At 47.2% G+C, this 18,954-nt stretch overlaps 1 protein-coding gene across 1 annotated transcript in view; it reads left to right on the top strand.

Moving 5' to 3' along the window:
* The window catches only part of LOC139387447 (cadherin-2-like), a 111,529-nt gene that overhangs the window by 72,996 nt on the left and 19,579 nt on the right, over positions 1–18,954 (top strand). Inside the window, exons 4-14 of the mRNA XM_071133630.1 lie at positions 71–250; positions 1,125–1,280; positions 2,027–2,171; positions 2,556–2,728; positions 3,790–3,927; positions 4,375–4,560; positions 5,136–5,389; positions 5,799–5,941; positions 6,758–6,991; positions 7,935–8,168; positions 8,805–8,944. Coding sequence (XP_070989731.1) covers positions 71–250; positions 1,125–1,280; positions 2,027–2,171; positions 2,556–2,728; positions 3,790–3,927; positions 4,375–4,560; positions 5,136–5,389; positions 5,799–5,941; positions 6,758–6,991; positions 7,935–8,168; positions 8,805–8,944 — 1,983 coding nt within the window. The remainder of the gene's footprint in view (positions 1–70; positions 251–1,124; positions 1,281–2,026; positions 2,172–2,555; positions 2,729–3,789; positions 3,928–4,374; positions 4,561–5,135; positions 5,390–5,798; positions 5,942–6,757; positions 6,992–7,934; positions 8,169–8,804; positions 8,945–18,954) is intronic.

Here is an 18,954-nt window from a genome sequence, read left to right as displayed (position 1 = left end):
AAGGTCTACCTAAAGCCATTGGTTTTTACATGTGTCAAGTTGGTAAACAGATGTTATTTCTCTCCTCCAGGTCCAAGATATCCCAGCTCCCCCAGCTCTGTCCCAGGGTCTCCAGGAGATCTGGTTCCCATCGCGGCAGACAGACAGCAGCTCTGTGGGCCAGCTCAAACGCATGAAAAGGGACTGGGTAATCCCCCCAATCAACGTCCCAGAGAACTCCAGAGGAGAGTTCCCCCAGGACCTGGTCCGGGTAAGATGCCACACACATAGGCACGCACACACACACACACACACGCACACGCACAAGCACACACACACACACACGCACACGCACACACACGCACACACCGGTTATCCACAACCTGAAAGGAGACGGTACCCTTATTCTGAGCTTCATGGTTCTATGGAGCAGCAGCAGATTTTGGACCGCTCATTTCTGTTCTACCAGCATTATCACTCAATCCACCACCATATTGACTCCACGTCCTGAAAGGTCAAGTGCTTGTGCTAAAGTATCTGATTTCCCTCTCCCAGTCAGGCAAGCCGTCACTATGAATGTCCCTGCTATTATGTAGCTTTAGAGATGAGAGTGAAAAGGACAAAGAGCCCTCCAGTGGCTTGTTTCCCTCAGGTTTCCTGTTGAGATATTATCCTCACTTTATCATGTGCTCAAGGGGCAAGGGGTGGGTGGATATGAATGATGGAGGACTGGCTATCCTTCTCATGTCAGTTAAGAAGTATATCCTTTCTCAACATAAGCTTACTGGTTCCTGACATAGTGCTAAGTCCAGTATATACTGTCTGTGTGTATTATATTTAATCCAGAAGCATTAGGGGGCTGAGTTTAATGGATGACACAACGGAGAGGCACCAGGCACCATCCAGACACACCATGGATACCAAGGCTTATGGGTAGAGATAGACAGGCCAGGGAAGACACAGAGGCTCAAATACATCACACTCACATATAGTTTAGACACATACACACACGCAAGGGAGGAAGATCTGTCTGTACCACTCACCAACGGGACTCTAGCGCGGGGTGACACACCAACACCGAACAGTTTATATACCCACAATTGATTATTGATCATTGACCAACGTACTTTTGGGTTCTGAAACAGATCCGGTCGGACAATGACAAGAACCGCTCCCTGAGGTACAGTGTGACTGGACCAGGAGCTGACCAGCCGCCCACTGGCATCTTCATCATCCACCCCATCTCTGGAGAGCTGTCCGTCATGAAACCCCTGGATAGAGAACACATTTCCAACTTCCATGTAAGTCTCATACACACACACATGGGTCTACGTGAGAGAGAGGAGATGATTAGGACCACGCATACTGACAAAGTCAAGATCCACTTTGGATCAAAACATTGTTATTTTCTAGGCAAATAACGGGAAGGTAGAGCAATAGTGTATGCGGGTCTTATTCATCCCAAGCTTTCTTTGGTTCAGCACCACCTAAAGTGATGTGCATTCACTTTAGGTGATAGAGAGAGAGAAGCTTGGCCTTGTGCAGTTCAGTGAACAGGAGAAACAGCAGACATGCTGAACAGTTACAGTAAAAGGTTTCTAAACAGTGTACCAAGCATTAAGCATTCTTTATCCAGAGGTATGTGTCCTCTTTGGCTAATACATTGTCAGTATACTCCAGGAGGTTGACTGGCATGTGCTCAAGGTCCCTTGGTAGTCAGGGTGAGACTTGTATTAGACAGTGGGCAGACAGAAAAAAACAATAAATTGCAGGTTTGTAATGAAGGTATAATGGAGCAGGCATCGCTGGAAGCGCTGCACTGTGAACAAACAAGCATTAACATTATTGAAATGCACATTTCTGGGTTTATTTTTTTTCTATAATTGGAAATAGCTGAAGTAAGAGAGCCATTGCAATGCCAAAGTTCTGCTCAGGCAAATTTAAGTGTTTTTGCTGAATGTTTATTGTTTGGTTCTTGCATGCATATGTATGCATGTGTCCACCACAGTCAGCTGAGTGCTGATATCTCTCTGGTGTCTCCCTACAGCTGAGAGCCCATGCTGTGGATCTGAATGGTAACCAAGTAGAGAGCCCCATCGACATTGTAATCAATGTGATTGACATGAACGACAACCGGCCAGAGTTCATCCATCAGATATGGAACGGCACGATCCCTGAGGGCTCTAAACCAGGTAGTGGCCTAGACCAACCTCCCAGCCTTCCTATCCTCTGGCCTTCGGGGCCACTAAGCTATCAGTAGATAAAACAGCATTGATTAATCACAGGGGGTAATCATTTTGTTAATTTTGCTGCTGTTCGATATGGATAAGATCTCTGCCAATAGAATGTATTCTCTTGTGGAAGTGCTTTGTCAACATTTCAGACAAAGCCAAAGTTTTTTGGGGGCTATGTTTTGTCTGTGCTCCATAGTAGTCAATGGATCCTCATAAAATGGAAGTAGTTTAATGACTGTAGGTAAATTACATGCAGTACTGAAATAAAACAAGGTCATACTGTTTTAAAAACCCTTGTTAAATCCCCTATTTGCATCTTCTGTCTGTTTTGTCATCACTCAGGGACCTTTGTTATGACGGTAACGTCTGTTGACAAAGATGACCCCAAAACAGCCAATGGGATGCTGCGCTACAAGATTGTATCCCAGAATCCTGAGAGCCCGACATCCAACATGTTCACCATCAACAATAAGACAGGAGGCATCATTACCGTCGCAGCCGGCCTGGACAGAGAGGTACGCAATACAGGAGTTTGTGTATGCGTGTGCACGCGCATATGTGTGCCTATTAAACCCCCAATGCAGTAGCATTAAGGTTACAGTCCCAGTATCAGAGCCATTAATCACATTAATTCATGTGTGCGCCTCCTTTGCTGCACACCACTCCTCTAACATGCATAAGTCAAGATATCCTTTCCTTTGTTTACCTAAATGAGCTGTGGATTGCAGATACAGATTTGAAAACAAACAGAACAGTGTAGTTTTGGGTTGTTTTTGCTGATGATAATCTTCACTGTGTCTCAAAACTAATTAAGCTCGCTAAGCATGACTGATTACCATTTTACCAACGGAGCCCAGAAATGGACTCCTCGCCCACTTCATACTTATTGCCTCTAACAAGGAGGCAACATGCATCATTGAGCAGATAAATGTTTATTTTTCTCCCCGTTGCTAATGGTAACACTCTCCTATTTAATTGCATGGCGATGGTCTTGCTTATACTGGATGGAAGTGGCAAAATAAATATATAAGTTGAGGTGGGGAAACAAAGCCAGTTGGTGCAATTCTGGCGAGGGCAATCTGGCTAGCTGGCCTGCTATATCAAGTTCACCCCTGTGGCCTCTGTTATAGCTGTTATATGTACCGCAGTTGCCACCGTGAAAGTAATTTGCCCAATTCTCATTACCTAGTCACTTGAGTGGCTTTTAATGTGAAGGGAGTAATTTATTACAGTAGGATTACCCATCATGCACCATGATGCTACACATAGTGGAAATGTGGAAGTGTTGAACTCCCACAGCAAGCAGACTTCTATAAATCCTTTCTCTCTCCACAGGGAAATGATGTAGACTTGATCATTGTGAGAATAACTGGGATTCCTCAACCTCCTCTTTGTGGTTTGTCAGATATTAGTTTGTTAGGATAAGAGAAATTTAACTTAATAATTTAGAGAAATTGAAAATGATCATTAGTTTGGTTTATGTAAGATTCAACCTACACGTAAGGCTCAACACAAGGGTTTAGGTGTTATTCGTATACATAGTTAATTATTTTCCAACATGTTATTCTTCTTGCAGAAAGTGCCTCAGTACACGTTGATCATCCAGGCCACAGACATGGAGGGCAACCCCATGTACGGTCTCTCCAACACTGCCACCGCCGTCATCAAAGTCACGGACATCAATGACAACCCACCGGAGTTCACTGCAGAGACGGTGAGAAAGAACACAGCTTCACATCCATGTACTACACCACACGGTGTGTTACAGTCATAGCACTGTCACACTGTCTATATGTACTTAACCCACACACAGTACACACTCAGCCTTGCTTGCAGATGTTGACACATGTAAGTTCTGACATCCTAAGTACATCAGGCAGACAAAGAGAGGAGATGAGCGAGAGCAGAGGAGAAGAGAGCAGAGAAAGGTGCTGAATGTATTTGTGAGAGATGCTTCCCCTCTGTGTAATGTAAGTGCATTGTTTTTCTATCAGACCGAGATGGTGAAGATAACATGATAAGTTGCTGTGGACATTTATTTACCTGAAATGTCGGGAGTGTAGTGCTGGAGCACAGAGCCTGTGTTTTCCACTGGCGCAGCAGTATGTCTAACTGCTCTCTAACTGCTCTCTGTCCCATCCCCCATCTTTTATTCATGCAGTTCTTTGGAGAGGTGCCTGAGAACCGGGTGAATGTCATCGTGGCCAACCTAACGGTGACAGACAAAGACCAGCCCAACACGCCAGCCTGGAACACTGTCTACAAGATCACCGGGGGCGACCCCACCGGCAGGTTCTCCGTGCCAACCGACCCCACCACTAACGAGGGCCTGGTAACTGTTGTCAAGGTGAGACTGGCTGCTACCCCCTCAGACTCAATCCACCCCCCCATGGGGGCCCCCCTAGGGGTCACTGACCATGAATAGCGAAGACAGCTCTTAAAGATTAAATTAATAGTTTATAATGCCTTCTATGTTTGCAAGCTATAGGAGTTATCTACGTATAGCAGAGAGAGCAAAGGTGCATGTCAGCTGTTTTATTTAACTCTCTGTGTGTGTGTGTGTGTGTGTGTGTGTGTGTGTGTGTGTGTGTGTGTGTGTGTGTGTGTGTGTGTGTGTGTGTGTGTGTGTGTGTGTGTGTGTGTGTGTGTGTGTGTGTGTGTGTGTGTGTGTGTGTGTGCGTGCGTGTGTGTGTGTGTGTGTGTGTATAGCAATTGAAGACTAATTGGTCAACAGTTGTAGAACTAGCTACAGTAGCTCCTAGTTGACTTCTCCTGGGCTCTTTGTCTTATGGCATTAGATACTAATATTAATACTAATATTTTACTGATCAAGAAAAACAGAATAAATACTTTATCCATCCATTCTCTTACACTCAATGAAACATACAGTACACTTATATACTGTTGGTTTCCTCCCTACAGCCAATCGACTATGAGATCAGCAGGACGTATGTATTGACAGTGGTAGCGGTGAACGAGGTGTCCCTCGCCCGGGGCATCCACTCCCCTCGCCAGTCCACCGCCACGGTCTCCATCAGGGTCATCGATGTCAACGAGAGCCCTAACTTTGAACCCAACCCCAAACTCATCAAACTTGAGGAGGGGATGCAACCAGAATCAGCACTAACCACCTTCACAGCACAGGACCCTGATAGATTCATGCAGCAGACCATTAGGTAGTAATGACACTAAATAGCTGTATTCATGCAGAATTTTTCATACAGTTTGCTCAAAGCACTGACTAGCATTACGTCAATGAAAACATTCCCTTTTACTGAACATTCAACACCTTTAGCCTTACATTTACATGTCTGCATGAGAGAAAAACTAACATGTAAGGTTGTCTTGTATCTTCTGTAAGCTTTCCTCGTCCTCTGTAAATGTACACACTGAAGAAGGCTGTGAAACCTGATGCAGTGAAAATCATTTTAAAAAGTAGAATCAGGAAGTAAGCTTTATGTGACATATTTTTGAGTGCAGACCCATTACACCTTTTTGTTTGTCTGAATTTGCGGGTTTTACGCACCAATCAAGCTTGTGGGAGAGCGCAATGGTTCTCTTTTGACTCGTCCTTTGTATTCTCAGATACACCAGGCTCTCAGACCCAGCCAACTGGCTGAGAATCGACCCTAACACCGGGCACATCACAACCATCGCCGTCCTGGACCGTGAATCGCCCTACGTGAAGGACAACATGTACAGCGCCACCTTCCTGGCCTCTGACAGCGGTACGTAGCCTAGCCATCAGGCTCTAATATCTGCTTCCCACAAGTAACCTAGGAGAATGTTGTTTTTAGCAAGCAAAAATGTCAAACCCAGCTACCTTGTTCAAGGTTAACATTGTCCCTGACATCAATGTAGCAAAAGCCACCCTGTTGAAGGAATTGTTTCCGAGCCAGCCCAGACTAAACAGACACACTGTGGACGTGTTCACCTCTCTCCTCTCTCCTTCCCTGACTGGATTTACCTCTGTTCGGGTTTAGCCTGTTCCACGGAGCACAGCACAGGCCAATAGGCTTAAACTCACCCAATATAGAGTTTTCTCAGCATTAATAGGTTAGGATTGGATGACTAGCTCCTTTGAGCGTGGCCTGAATGGCAAAAAAGCCTCTTAGCCCCATGAATACATAGAGGAGCTGAGGCTCTGGGGCTCCGGGGCTAAGGCAACGACAGTAGGCTCTTCTCTGTCTGTCTGCTTTAGTATTCTCACCCCGTGGCCTCCCCCTTCGTCAGGAAGACACACTCTCTTCAGATCACACACCCAGACCCTCTGCCCTCCCCCCATCTGGAGGGGTCCTGTCCCTGCAGGGTGGCTGCTGCTGCTCCTCTATGCCCTAGTTTACCACCAAGCACCAGGCTCAGGATAAGGACTTTATGCATTACCACAGTGCAGTGAGACATCATGCATTAAAATGAGGCAGATCACTTCTTTATATATTTCCCCTTATGGTTATGTTGATTTATTAAAATCTATATTTTTATCAATGTACGTGTGTGCGTGCGTGTGTCTCTGTCTGTCTGTGTGTGTGTGTTGTCCCGTCCAGGCATCCCCCCAGCGAGCGGTACAGGCACCCTGCAGATCTTCCTGCTGGACATAAATGACAACGCGCCCCACGTCTACCCCCAGGAGACTGAGATGTGTGAGAAACCTGAGCCCAACGGCTTCAACATCACAGCACTAGACGGAGACCTCAGCCCCAATGCCGGACCCTTCGCATTCGAGCTGGCTAACAGGCCCTCAGACATACAGAGAAACTGGACCATCACACGGCTCAGTGGTAAGACACAACAATAACAAAATGAGGGCTAATCAATATACCTGGGCCTGTAGGTCGGCAGTACTTCTGGTTTTCATTCTTCCCATGTAATCAGAGACCGATTTAGACCTGGGTCACCAAGAGCCATTCTGGCCAATAAATGTCATTCATCAATTAACTGCCAGTGAAAATGGAGAACCACCGTGTGGCCCTAGTTATTTGGATGGTGATAATAGGGTTTGGGACTGTATGTGCTTGGCACTGGCATAGAGGCAGTACTGTATAGGCTTCATGTCCATGGGTTGACATGTGGTTTCAGGCTTTCCATAGGGTCAGGTGCAGTGACCTATAACAGTAGACAGTGTTCTCAGTGTGGGTTCCTCACATGACCTTAATGTAGACAATGTACTATAAAAGAGATTAGTAGCAGGCCTTCGCTTTATCAAGCAGCTCACTAATTGATTATGCTAATTATGCCAACACAAAAAAAGAGGAATGACTCATTTGTTGTGCGTTGCTAGTGGTTAGATGTTGTGAGTGTAAACCATAGTGAATAAATATCTTAATAGGATAACAGCCAAATGGTTAGTAGGAGCTGGGGGAGTTTAGCCTAAGCGCCATTATCAAAAGGTCATCAGTGGGTTTATAAAATGATAAATATAAATCCTGACCATGTTTTGGATGACATATGCTGGCAACGTCCAGGTACAGGAAGTTATGCTGTTCTGTTCAGCTTTTTTCCCAGTAGTAATAAGTTGATTATCTCATTTGTATACTCAATATAGATAAGTTCAGAGATGAAATAGTTGCACTTGGATTTGTTATGTAGAGGTTAAGGTTAGTGTTGTTTTGTGTTATTTCGTTTTTTGTCATGAAGTAACATTTTTCTATTTCTCTCTCTTTCTCTTCCTTTACGTCTCCCTCCCTCCCGCTCTCATCATCCCCCACTCCCTCCCTCCCCCAGGTGACTTTGCCCAGTTGAGCCTGAAGATCGGTTTCCTGGAAAGCGGCATCTACGAGATCCCTATCATCATCACTGACTCTGGCAACCTGCCCATGTCCAACACATCCTACCTGCGGGTCAAGGTGTGTCAGTGTGACCACAACGGGGACTGCACCGACCAGCAGCACATTGTCGCTGCAGGGCTGGGCACGGGCGCGATCATCGCCATCCTGCTCTGCATCATTATCCTGCTCAGTGAGTGTCCCACTGCCGCTTTGCCTCAGTGCACGCATGCACACACACACACACACACACACACCGGACACCAGTGCCGTCACCCCGCCCACCACACACATACAGTGGCATGCGAAAGTATTCACCCCCTTGGCATTTTTCCTATTTTGTTGACTTACAATCTGCAATTAAAATAGATTTTTGGTAGGTTTGTATCATTTGATTTACACAACATGCTTTGAAGATGCAAAATCTTGTTTTATTGTGAAACAAAGCATGAAATCCAAGTAAAAATCTATTCAAATTACAGGTTGTAATGCAACAAAATAGGAAAAAACGCCAAGGGGGTTGAATACTTTTGCAAGGCACTGTACAAAACAAGATAAATGTCACGCCTTACCATTCCTAAACATAGCCGCAGGGATTATTAAGGAGCTAAACGTCATGCCCAAGAGATAGCAGTAGATTATTTCTGGATTACCCAAAAGATAGATAGCACTGATCAATCTCGTGGCAAGGTTTACATTCTGAATTGATTTACATGTGTATGCAAAATATCTTATGTTTTGTAATATGGGATATTTTACTCTCTTTTTATTTCTTTATATCTCTCTCTCTCGATCCCTCTCTGCCTCCCTTTCCATTCCTCCTCTGTAGTTCTTGTGTTGTTGTTTGTGGTATGGATGAAGCGTCGTGATAAGGAGCGTCAGGCCAAGCAGCTGCTTATTGACCCTGAGGACGATGTCAGAGACAACATCCTGAAGTATGACGAGGAGGGAGGAGGAGAAGAGGACCAGGTAGAGAAACACACCCACACGCACATACAGTCACACACACTAACATATACTAACATATATACACACACACACACACACACACACACACACACACACACACACACATATGCATGCAGACGTGCACACACACACACACACACACATATGTACACACGCGCGCAGGCGCACACACACACACACACACACACACACACACACACAAGACATCAGATTACTTACGATACTAACCCACACTTTTTGTAATAAACTCTAGTTATTACAAGGGAATGATTTTGTAAATGTCTGGTAATATCATTAACAAATGGAGTGTGTTCTTGCCATGGGCCCATTTTGTGATGGACTCCACACACTGGGCCAGGTAGTGTTCAGGGCTGGTTATTGCAGCGATAATGTAATTGGGAGACAGACATCTGCTGCTGTGTTATAATGAAGCTCCATCTACATATCTACCAATGATTGAGCAGGAGGAAACATGCACACACAAAGGCGCACACACACAGGGACACACACACCCACACACACATAGGCCCACACACATACACACACACACTGGCACACACACATACACACAGGCACACATACACAGAGGCAAACACGCATAAGGATGTACACACACCCAGAAACACACACACACTGTAATGTCTGAAGACACTGTGATATAACCCTCCTCAAAGACCTTAGAAGCAGGAAGGCTGACACATTTCATATTTATCGAAAGAAAACAAGCTTCCATTTTGAGCTAGGGGGAGGAGGAGGGATGGATGTCAGAAGGAAATGGTCTTGTCTATGGAATCTGGAAGTCAGTCTGTCGGGGTTGTATTGTGGGTAAAAAAATGAACCAGACTGTCCCAGTGATGTGGACTATATAATGCCTCACCTCTGTTCTCCCTATCTCTCCCGCTGGGGAGGAAATTGAAGTGTCAGTGCAGTGGCCGCTCGGCGCTCTCAAAGTATATTTTTTTAGTTGCTGACTGCCATTACCTGGGTTTTTATTAGTCCATGTGGCACTCATTCTACCAAGAGGAGACAGATGATCAGCACACACACTGGCCATGTGGGAAGTGGAGAATAATGTGGTACAGAAAGAATATCAAATTCCAGAAACTTCTGTGGAAGTTTTGTAAGTTGATAGAGAAACTCAATCGTGATGAGTGTTATTTTAGCCCTGCCTGCACTTAAATGCAGTCTCAAACTGAAGTACATCTTTGGGTAACATTTTATTTGGATTGTCCTAAGTAGATGGTTTGTGCAGTGGCTTGTGAAAGTATTCACCCCCCTTACATTTTTCCTATTTTGTTGCATTACAACCTGCTTAGTAATTTTGCAAATGTTGACCACATTTAAACTAACTATCCACTAACCCAAATCCTTATCCTAACTCTAAACTTAACCCTTACCCTAGCCCTAACCATACCCTAACCCTTATTCATAACCTAACCTTAGCAAGCATTTGCTTATCAACATATTGTCTGTTGATAGTATGACAATCTGTAGATCATCTACATGGAACTATCCAAATAAAGTTTTACCTCTTGATCTCTGTCTAGGTTTTCAAAGGACCCCAGTGGAGCGCTGCATATGATGTCGTTATAAATACATATGGAAATTGTTATTTCGAGGCCACACAAACAAAATAGCTTGAAGATCTGGAAAAACAGTTCTGTTATTAAATTACCACCGGGCTATTTTTTCTTGACAGAACAAACCTGTTTATGCAGCCGCAGCAGGTAGCCTAATTAATCATTCAATTGTCAAATGAAAAAAAGGGTGGAAAACAGTAACCTCTTAAATTCTCACTCAGAGGAAGGACGCAGTCAGTCAATAGGTACAGCTCAGGTGGGAATCGAGATCCCCAGACGCTCCATAAACACCTTCCAAACGGAAAGGGAATCGATGGCAGCTAATAGGCCGGCGACGACGACCGCCGAGCACCGCCCGAACAGGAAGAGGCACCATCCTCGGCGAGGTTCGTGACAGTACCCCCGCCTCGAGGACGACCCGGAGGACGAGGCGCAGGGCGATCCGGGTGGAGGCGATGGAAATCCCTCAAGAGGGAAGGATCTAAAATGTCCCTCCCCGGTACCCAGCACCTCTCCTCCGGACCGTACCCCTCCCAGTCCACGAGGTACTGCAGGCCCCTCACCCGGCGTCTCGAGTCCAGAATAGCTCGTACTGTGTACGCCGGGGACCCCTCGATGTCCAGAGGGGGTGGAGGGACCTCCGGTACCTCACCGTCTTGTAGGGGACCAGCTACCACCGGCCTGAGGAGAGACACATGAAACGAGGGGTTAATACGATAATAAGAGGGAAGTTGCAATCTATAACACACCTCGTTTATCCTCCTCAGGACTTTAAATGGCCCCACACACTGCGGCCCCAGCTTCCGGCAGGGCAGGCGGAGGGACAGGTTTCGGGTCGAGAGCCAGACCCTGTCCCCTGGTGCGAACACCGGGGCCTCACTGCGGTGGCGGTCAGCGTCTCTCTTCTGCCGTTCACTGGCCTGCCTGAGAGAATCCTGGACTGCCCGCCAGGTCTCTCTAGAGCGCTGTACCCACTCCTCCACCGCAGGAGCCTCGGTCGGACTCTGATGCCACGGAGCCAGGACCGGCTGGTAACCCAGTACACATTCGAATGGCGACATATTCATGGACGAATGCCGAAGAGAAGTCTGGGCTAACTCTGCCCATGGGACGTACCTTGCCCATTCTCCTGGCCGGTCCTGGCAATACGACCTCAGAAACCTGCCCACTTCCTGGTTTACTCTCTCCACCTGCCCATTACTTTCGGGGTGATAACCAGAGGTAAGGCTGACCGAGATCCCCAGACGCTCCATAAACACCTTCCAAACCCGAGATGTGAACTGGGGACCCCGATCGGAGACGATATCCTCTGGGACCCCATAGTGCCGGAAGACGTGGGTAAAAAGAGCCTCTGCAGTCTGTAGGGCCGTAGGGAGACCAGGCAATGGAAGGAGACGGCAGGACTTAGAGAACCGATCCACAACGACCAGAACGGTAGTGTTCCCCTGAGAAGGGGGAAGATCAGTAAGGAAATCTACCGAGAGATGGGACCATGGCCGTTGTGGAATCGGGAGGGGCTGTAACTTCCCTCTAGGAAGGTGCCTAGGAGCCTTACTCTGGGCGCATACCGAACAGGAAGAGACATAGAGCCTCACATCCCTAGCTAAGGTGGGCCACCAGTATTTCCCTCTAAGACCCCGCACTGTCCTATCGATCCCCGGATGACCCGCAGACGGTAGTGTGTGAGCCCACCGAATCAACTTATCACGGACACCAAGCGGTACGTAACTTCTGCCAGTCGGACACTGTGCAGGCGCAGGTTCAACCCTCAACGCCCGCTCGATGTCCGCGTCCACCTCCCATACCACTGGGGCCACCAGCCGAGAAGCAGGAAGGATGGGAGTGGGTTCGATAGACCGGTCCTCGGTGTCATAGAGACGGGACAGCGCATCGGCCTTAGTGTTGAGGGAACCTGGTCTGTAAGAGATCGTAAATCTAAAACGTGTAAAGAACATGGCCCACCTAGCCTGGCGCGGATTCAGTCTCCTCGCTGCACGAATATACTCCAGATTACGGTGATCAGTCCAGATGAGAAAAGGGTGTTTAGCCCCCTCTAGCCAGTGTCTCCACACCTTCAGGGCCTTTACCATAGCTAGTAACTCCCGGTCCCCCACATCATAGTTCCGCTCTGCCGGACCCAGCTTCTTAGAAAAGAAAGCGCAGGGACGGAGCTTCGGTGGCGTACCCGAGCGCTGAGACAGCACGGCTCCAACCCCAGCCTTGGACGCATCCACCTCCACTATGAATGCTAACGAAGGGTCCGGATGCGCCAACACGGGAGCCCCAGTGAACAGTGCCTTCAACTGGTTGAAGGCTCCATCAGCCTCTGCTAACCACCGCAAACGCACCGGCCCTCCCTTCAGCAGTGAGGTAATGGGCGCCGCTACTTGGCCAAAACCCCGGATAAACCTCCGGTAGTAATTGGCAAACCCTAAAAACCGCTGCACCTCCTTTACCGTGGTCGGAGTCGGCCAATTACGCACGGCGTTAATGCGGTCACACTCCATCATCATCCCCGAGCTGGAAATGCGATAACCCAAGAAGGAAACGGCTGGTTTGGAGAACACACATTTCTCAGCCTTGCGCACCTTGCGCACCAGGGAAACATGCGCGGCGCATGTGGCAGAATAAATCAAGATGTCATCAATATAGACTACCACACCCTGCCCGTGCAAGTCCCTGAGAATCTCATCTACAAAGGATTGAAAGACGGCTGGAGCATTTTTCAACCCATACGGCATGACGAGGTACTCATAGTGGCCTGATGTGGTACTAAACGCTGTTTTCCACTCGTCTCCTCCCCGAATACGCACCAGATTATACGCGCTCCTGAGGTCCAGTTTTGTGAAGAAACGCGCTCCGTGGAATGATTCCACCGCCGTAGCGATGAGAGGTAGCGGATAACTAAAACCCACTGTGATCGAATTGAGACCTCGATAATCAATGCACGGACGCAGACCTCCCTCCTTTTTCCTCACAAAAAAGAAACTCGAGGAGACGGGTGACATGGAGGGCCGAATGTACCCCTGTTTCAGAGCTTCCGTGACATATGTTTCCATAGCCAGCGTCTCCTCCTGTGACAGTGGGTACACATGACTCCGGGGAAGTGCAGTGTTCTCCAGGAGGTTTATCACGCAATCCCACCGTCGATGGGGTGGTAATTTGGTCGCTTTCCTCTTACTAAAAGCGATAGCCAAATCGGCATATTCGGAGGGAATGCGCACGGTGGAAACCTGGTCTGGACTCTCCACCGTCGTGGCACCGATGGAAACTCCTAAAAACCTCTCTGAACACTCGTCTGACCACCCCTTAAGAGCCCCCTGTTTCCAGGAAATAAGGGGATTGTGAATAGCCAGCCAGGGAACCCCCAACACCACCGGAAACCCAGGTGAATCAATAAGGTAGAAACTGATCCTCTCCCTATGATTCCCCTGCGTTACCATGTCCAGCGGAATCGTGGCCTCCCTGACCAGCCCTGACCCTAGCGGTCGGCTATCTAAGGAGTGCACAGGGACAGGTGGGTCTATCTGCACTAACGGAATACCCAATTTACGGGCGAGTCCACGATCCATAAAACTCACAGCTGCGCCTGAATCGACTAGCGCCTTATGCTGAAGAGAGGGGAAAAATGCAGGGAAAAAAATTAACAAAAACATGTGACCAACAGGGAGCTCTGGGTGAGTTTGGTGCTTACTCACCTGGGGTGGCCGAGGAGCGCTCTGCCGACCATCTCGACTCCCAGAGGGACTCCTCCAACACCGGTCCGAAGTGTGTCCTCTCCGTCCACAATAGAAGCAGGAGGAGCCCCCTCTGATCCCCCTAGATGCAGCTCCTCCCAACTCCATCGGAGTGGGAGTGGGAGAGCTGGACGGTGGAATTAACAGGACCCCTTCTGAACGCCCGCGGGCAGCTAGCAGGTTGTCCAATCGAATACACATGTCTATTAGTTCATCCAGGGAGAGAGTTGTGTCCCTGCAAGCCAGCTCCCGGCGGACGTCCTCCCGGAGACTACACCGGTAATGGTCCATCAGGGCCCTGTCATTCCACCCAGCACCAGCAGCTAGGGTCCTAAACTCCAACGCGAAGTCCTGCGCGCTCCTCGTCTCCTGTCTGAGGTGGAACAGTCGCTCACCCGCCGCTTTACCCTCTGGTGGATGATCGAACACTGCTCGGAAACGGCGGGTGAACTCCAGGTAGTTGTCCCGAGCTGAGTCTGGACTGTTCCAGACTGCGTTAGCCCAGTCCAGGGCCCTGCCCGTTAAACAGGAGACGAGGAGGCTCACACTCTCCTCACCCGAGGGAGCCGGACGCACGGTAGCCAGGTAGAGCTCCAGCTGGAGCAAAAATCCCTGGCACCCAGCAGCCGCTCCATCGTACTCCCTCGGGGGGGAGAGACGTAGTGCGCCGGACCCAGAGGACGATGTAGGTGGAGTAGGTGGTGTCGGGAGACCACTCCTCTCCCATCGTTCCATCCTCTCCATCATCTGGTCCATCGCGGTACCAATCCGATGGAGGACAGCTGTATGGTGATGAACGCGCTCCTCCATAGTGGGGAGAGGAGTGGTCGCTGCTCCTGCTGACTCCATTTCAATGGTGCGGGCTTCTGTTACGATCTACTAGGTGTGGTGGGTGGAATCAGGCGCAGAGAGCAGGGTTCAGTCGTTTTCCTCAGATTTATTCCCCAGCGCAACAAAAACAGTCACGCCAACACACAGGGCGTAAATACGTTGCTAGTCCAAAACAACAACAGGACTAAACAGTCCGGAGAATAAATACAATAATAAATCACACCAACAAAACACAGAGTAACAAAAACAAGCCCGCACAAATACCCAGCGGGCCTAGTGCCCCTAAATACCCTACAAACAAATCCTAATACAAAACAGGTGTACCCAATTAACCAATAACCCAAAACAAACGGAAAGGGAATCGATGGCAGCTAATAGGCCGGCGACGACGACCGCCGAGCACCGCCCGAACAGGAAGAGGCACCATCCTCGGCGAGGTTCGTGACATCAGGGCCATTGTCAGCCAAACCTTTGCTTTAAGCAGAATATTAAATAGACATTTGAAGTGAAAATAGGGCCTAAGAAATTCCTCCCCTTACGTGATGAGTTTGTTTATCCGATGTTGTTGTGGTTGTTTACTGTCCAGCTCCACCCATTTTAAGATCAAGGGGAGGCTAAAGCGTGGCAGGGGAAATGATATGTCTGCGGGTTGGTGCTTAGTGGTGTGATGTGTGAAGAATAGTTACCTTGAGGGCGTAGTGTGTCATCATTATCCAGTTGTGGCTCTGTGACTGTAATTTTATGGCGTAGTTCTCTGTTACTAAGCCCTGACCTCTGGGATGACCCTGTAGCGTAGAAGGTCATGGAAGGGTCACAGGGAGATGGGCTGGGAGGAGGACAGAGGCTAGAGGGAACGCACACATGGCATTCTGCTCTAGGATGTGTAACGGCCATTGTCCCCTTCCAGCCAATGTGACTGTTAATCTGTGTTTGGATGTTTATATTAAGAGAAACATGATCAATGTGTTTATATTAAATGAAGCATGATACATGTGTTTTTATTAAGATAAACATGATCCATGTGTTTCTATTAAAATAAACATGATACGATGCCTCCTGAGTGGCGCAGCGGTCTAAGGCACTGCATCGCAGTGCTATAGGCGTCACTTATGGACCCGGATTTAATCCCGGGCTGTATCACAAACGGCCGTGATCGGAAGTCCCATAGGGCGACGCACAATTGGCCCAGCGTCGTCCGGTTTAGGGGAGATTTTGGCCTGCGGGGGGCTTTACTTGGCTCATCGCACTCTAGCGACCCCTTGTGGCGGGCTGACCTCAGTCGTCAGTTGAACAGTGTTTCCTCCGACACATTGGTGCGGCTGGCTTCCAGGTTAAGCGGACAGGTGTTAAGAAGCGCGGTTTAGCTGTTTTTCGGAGGACACATGAATAGACCTTCACCTCCCGAGCCCGTTGGGGTTGCAGCAGTGAGATACGATTGAAATTGGGGAGAAAAAGGGTGTAAAGAAAATTCTAATAAAAAATGATACATTTGTTTATATGAAGATAAACATGATCCATGTGTTTTTTATTAAGATTAACCTGATACATGTGTTTATATGAACAACATTTTTTGTGTGTCTGTGTTTGTGTCTATATTTTTTTTTTTTCAGGCATGTACAGTGCCTTCTAAAAAAATATTCATAGCGCTTCACCTTTTGTTGTGTTTTGTAAGCCAAAACTGTAACATTCACTGTTTCTTGGTAAGCAACTCCAGTGTAGATTTGGCCTTGTGTTTTAGGTTATTGTCCTGCTGAAAGCTGAATTCATCTCACAGTGTCTGGTGGAAAGCAGACTAAATCAGGTTTTCCTCTAGGATTTTGCATTTGTGCTTAGCTTCATTCCGCTTCTGTTTTCATCCTGAAAAACTCCCCAGTCCATAACGATTACAAGCATAACTATAACATGATGCAGCCATCACTATGCTTGAAAATATGGAGAGTGGTACTCAGTAATGTGTTGTACTTCATTTGCCCCAGATATAACACTTCGTGTTTAGGACAAAAGGTTAGTTGCTTTGCCATATTTTCGGGGAGTTTGACTTTAGTGCCCTGTTGCAAACAGGATCCATGCTTTGGGAATATATTTATTCTGCACAGGGTCCCATGTTTTACCTCTGTCAATTAGGTTAGTATTGTGGAATAACTACAATGTTGTTGACCCTTCCTCGGTTTTCATTATCCTGACACCATTCAAATCACCAACATGGATACTTGTTAACCTCTCTGGGATATGTGGGACCCACCTGGCCAAAAGCCAGGGAAAATGCAGAGTGCCAAATTCAAATAAATTACTATAAAAATCCAACTTTCATTAAATCACACAAGCAAAATAGCAAATTAAAGCTACACTTGTCACATGTCACACAGATTTCAAAAAGGCTTTTCAGCGAAAGCAAACAATGCTATTATCTGAGGATAGCACCATAGTAAACAAAGAGAGAAAAGCATATTTCAACCCTGCAGGTGTGACACAAAACTCAGAAATAAAAAATATAATTAATGCCTTACCTTTGACGAGCTTCTTTTGTTGGCACTCCAATATGTCCCATAAACATCAGAAATGGTCCATTTGTTTGATTAATTCCTTTGATATACAGTGGGGCAAAAAATTATTTAGTCAACCACCAATTTTGCAAGTTCTCCCACTTAAAAAGATGAGAGAGGCCTGTAATTTTCATCATAGGTACACTTCAACTATGACAGATAAAATGAGAAAAAAAAGTAGGATTTTTAATTTATTTATTTGCAAATTATGGTGGAAAATAAGTATTTGGTCACCTACAAACAAGCAAGATTTCTGGCTCTCGCAGACCTGTAACTTCTTCTTTAAGAGGCTCCTCTGTCCTCCACTCGTTATCTGTATTAATGGCACCTGTTTGAACTTGTTATCAGTATAAAAGACACCTGTCCACAACCTCAAACAGTCACACTCCAAACTCCACTATGGCCAAGACCAAAGAGCTGTCAAAGGAGGCTGGGAAGACTGAATCTGCAATGGGTAAGCAGCTTGGTTTGAAGAAATCAACTGTGGGAGCAATTATTAGGAAATGGAAGACATACAAGACCACTGATAATCTCCCTCGATCTGGGGATCCACGCAAAATGATCACAAGAACGGTGAGCAAAAATCCCAGAACCACACGGGGGGACCTAGTGAATGACCAGCAGAGAGCTGGGACCAAAGTAACAAAGCCTACCATCAGTAACACACTACGCCGCCAGGGACTCAAATCCTGCAGTGCCAGACGTGTCCCCCTGCTTAAGCCAGTACATGTCCAGGACCGTCTGAAGTTTGCTAGAGAGCATTTGGATGATCCAGAAGAAGATTGGGAGAATGTCATATGGTCAGATGAAACCAAAATAGAACTTTTTGGTAAAAACTAAACTAGGACAAAGTTGCATCCAAAGAACACCATACCTACTGTGAAGCATGGGGGTGAAAACATCTGTTTTTCTGCAAAGGGACCAGGATGACTGATCCGTGTAAAGCACATATGTCAGAGTCAAGGCCCGCGGGCCACATCCGGCCCGCAAGAAGGTTTTTTACGGCCCCTGGGATGATCTTGATTTATTATTAGAACCGGCCCGCAGCAAGCCGGCAGCCCGCAGATCTTTTACACGCACCAATACTACATTTCCCACAATGCAAAGGTGACGCACCGAGCAGTAGGCTGCTTCATTTCAATATTTATTGGCACAGCAGTCGTCAGCATCACAGTAAAATTAACTTTCAGATACCCATCAAAAATGGCAAAACGGAAGGTGGATACTGAGAACCGGGGGTTTCAAACAAGGTGGGAGTCGGAGTATATGTTCACGAAGGTAGCTGGAAAACCTGTGTGTCTTCTGTGTGGAGAAAGTGT

This window comes from Oncorhynchus clarkii, chromosome 28 (genome assembly GCF_045791955.1).
Source record: "Oncorhynchus clarkii lewisi isolate Uvic-CL-2024 chromosome 28, UVic_Ocla_1.0, whole genome shotgun sequence".
Classification (NCBI taxonomy): Eukaryota; Metazoa; Chordata; class Actinopteri; order Salmoniformes; family Salmonidae; genus Oncorhynchus; species Oncorhynchus clarkii.
This window is presented reverse-complemented; position numbering and strand designations above follow the sequence as displayed.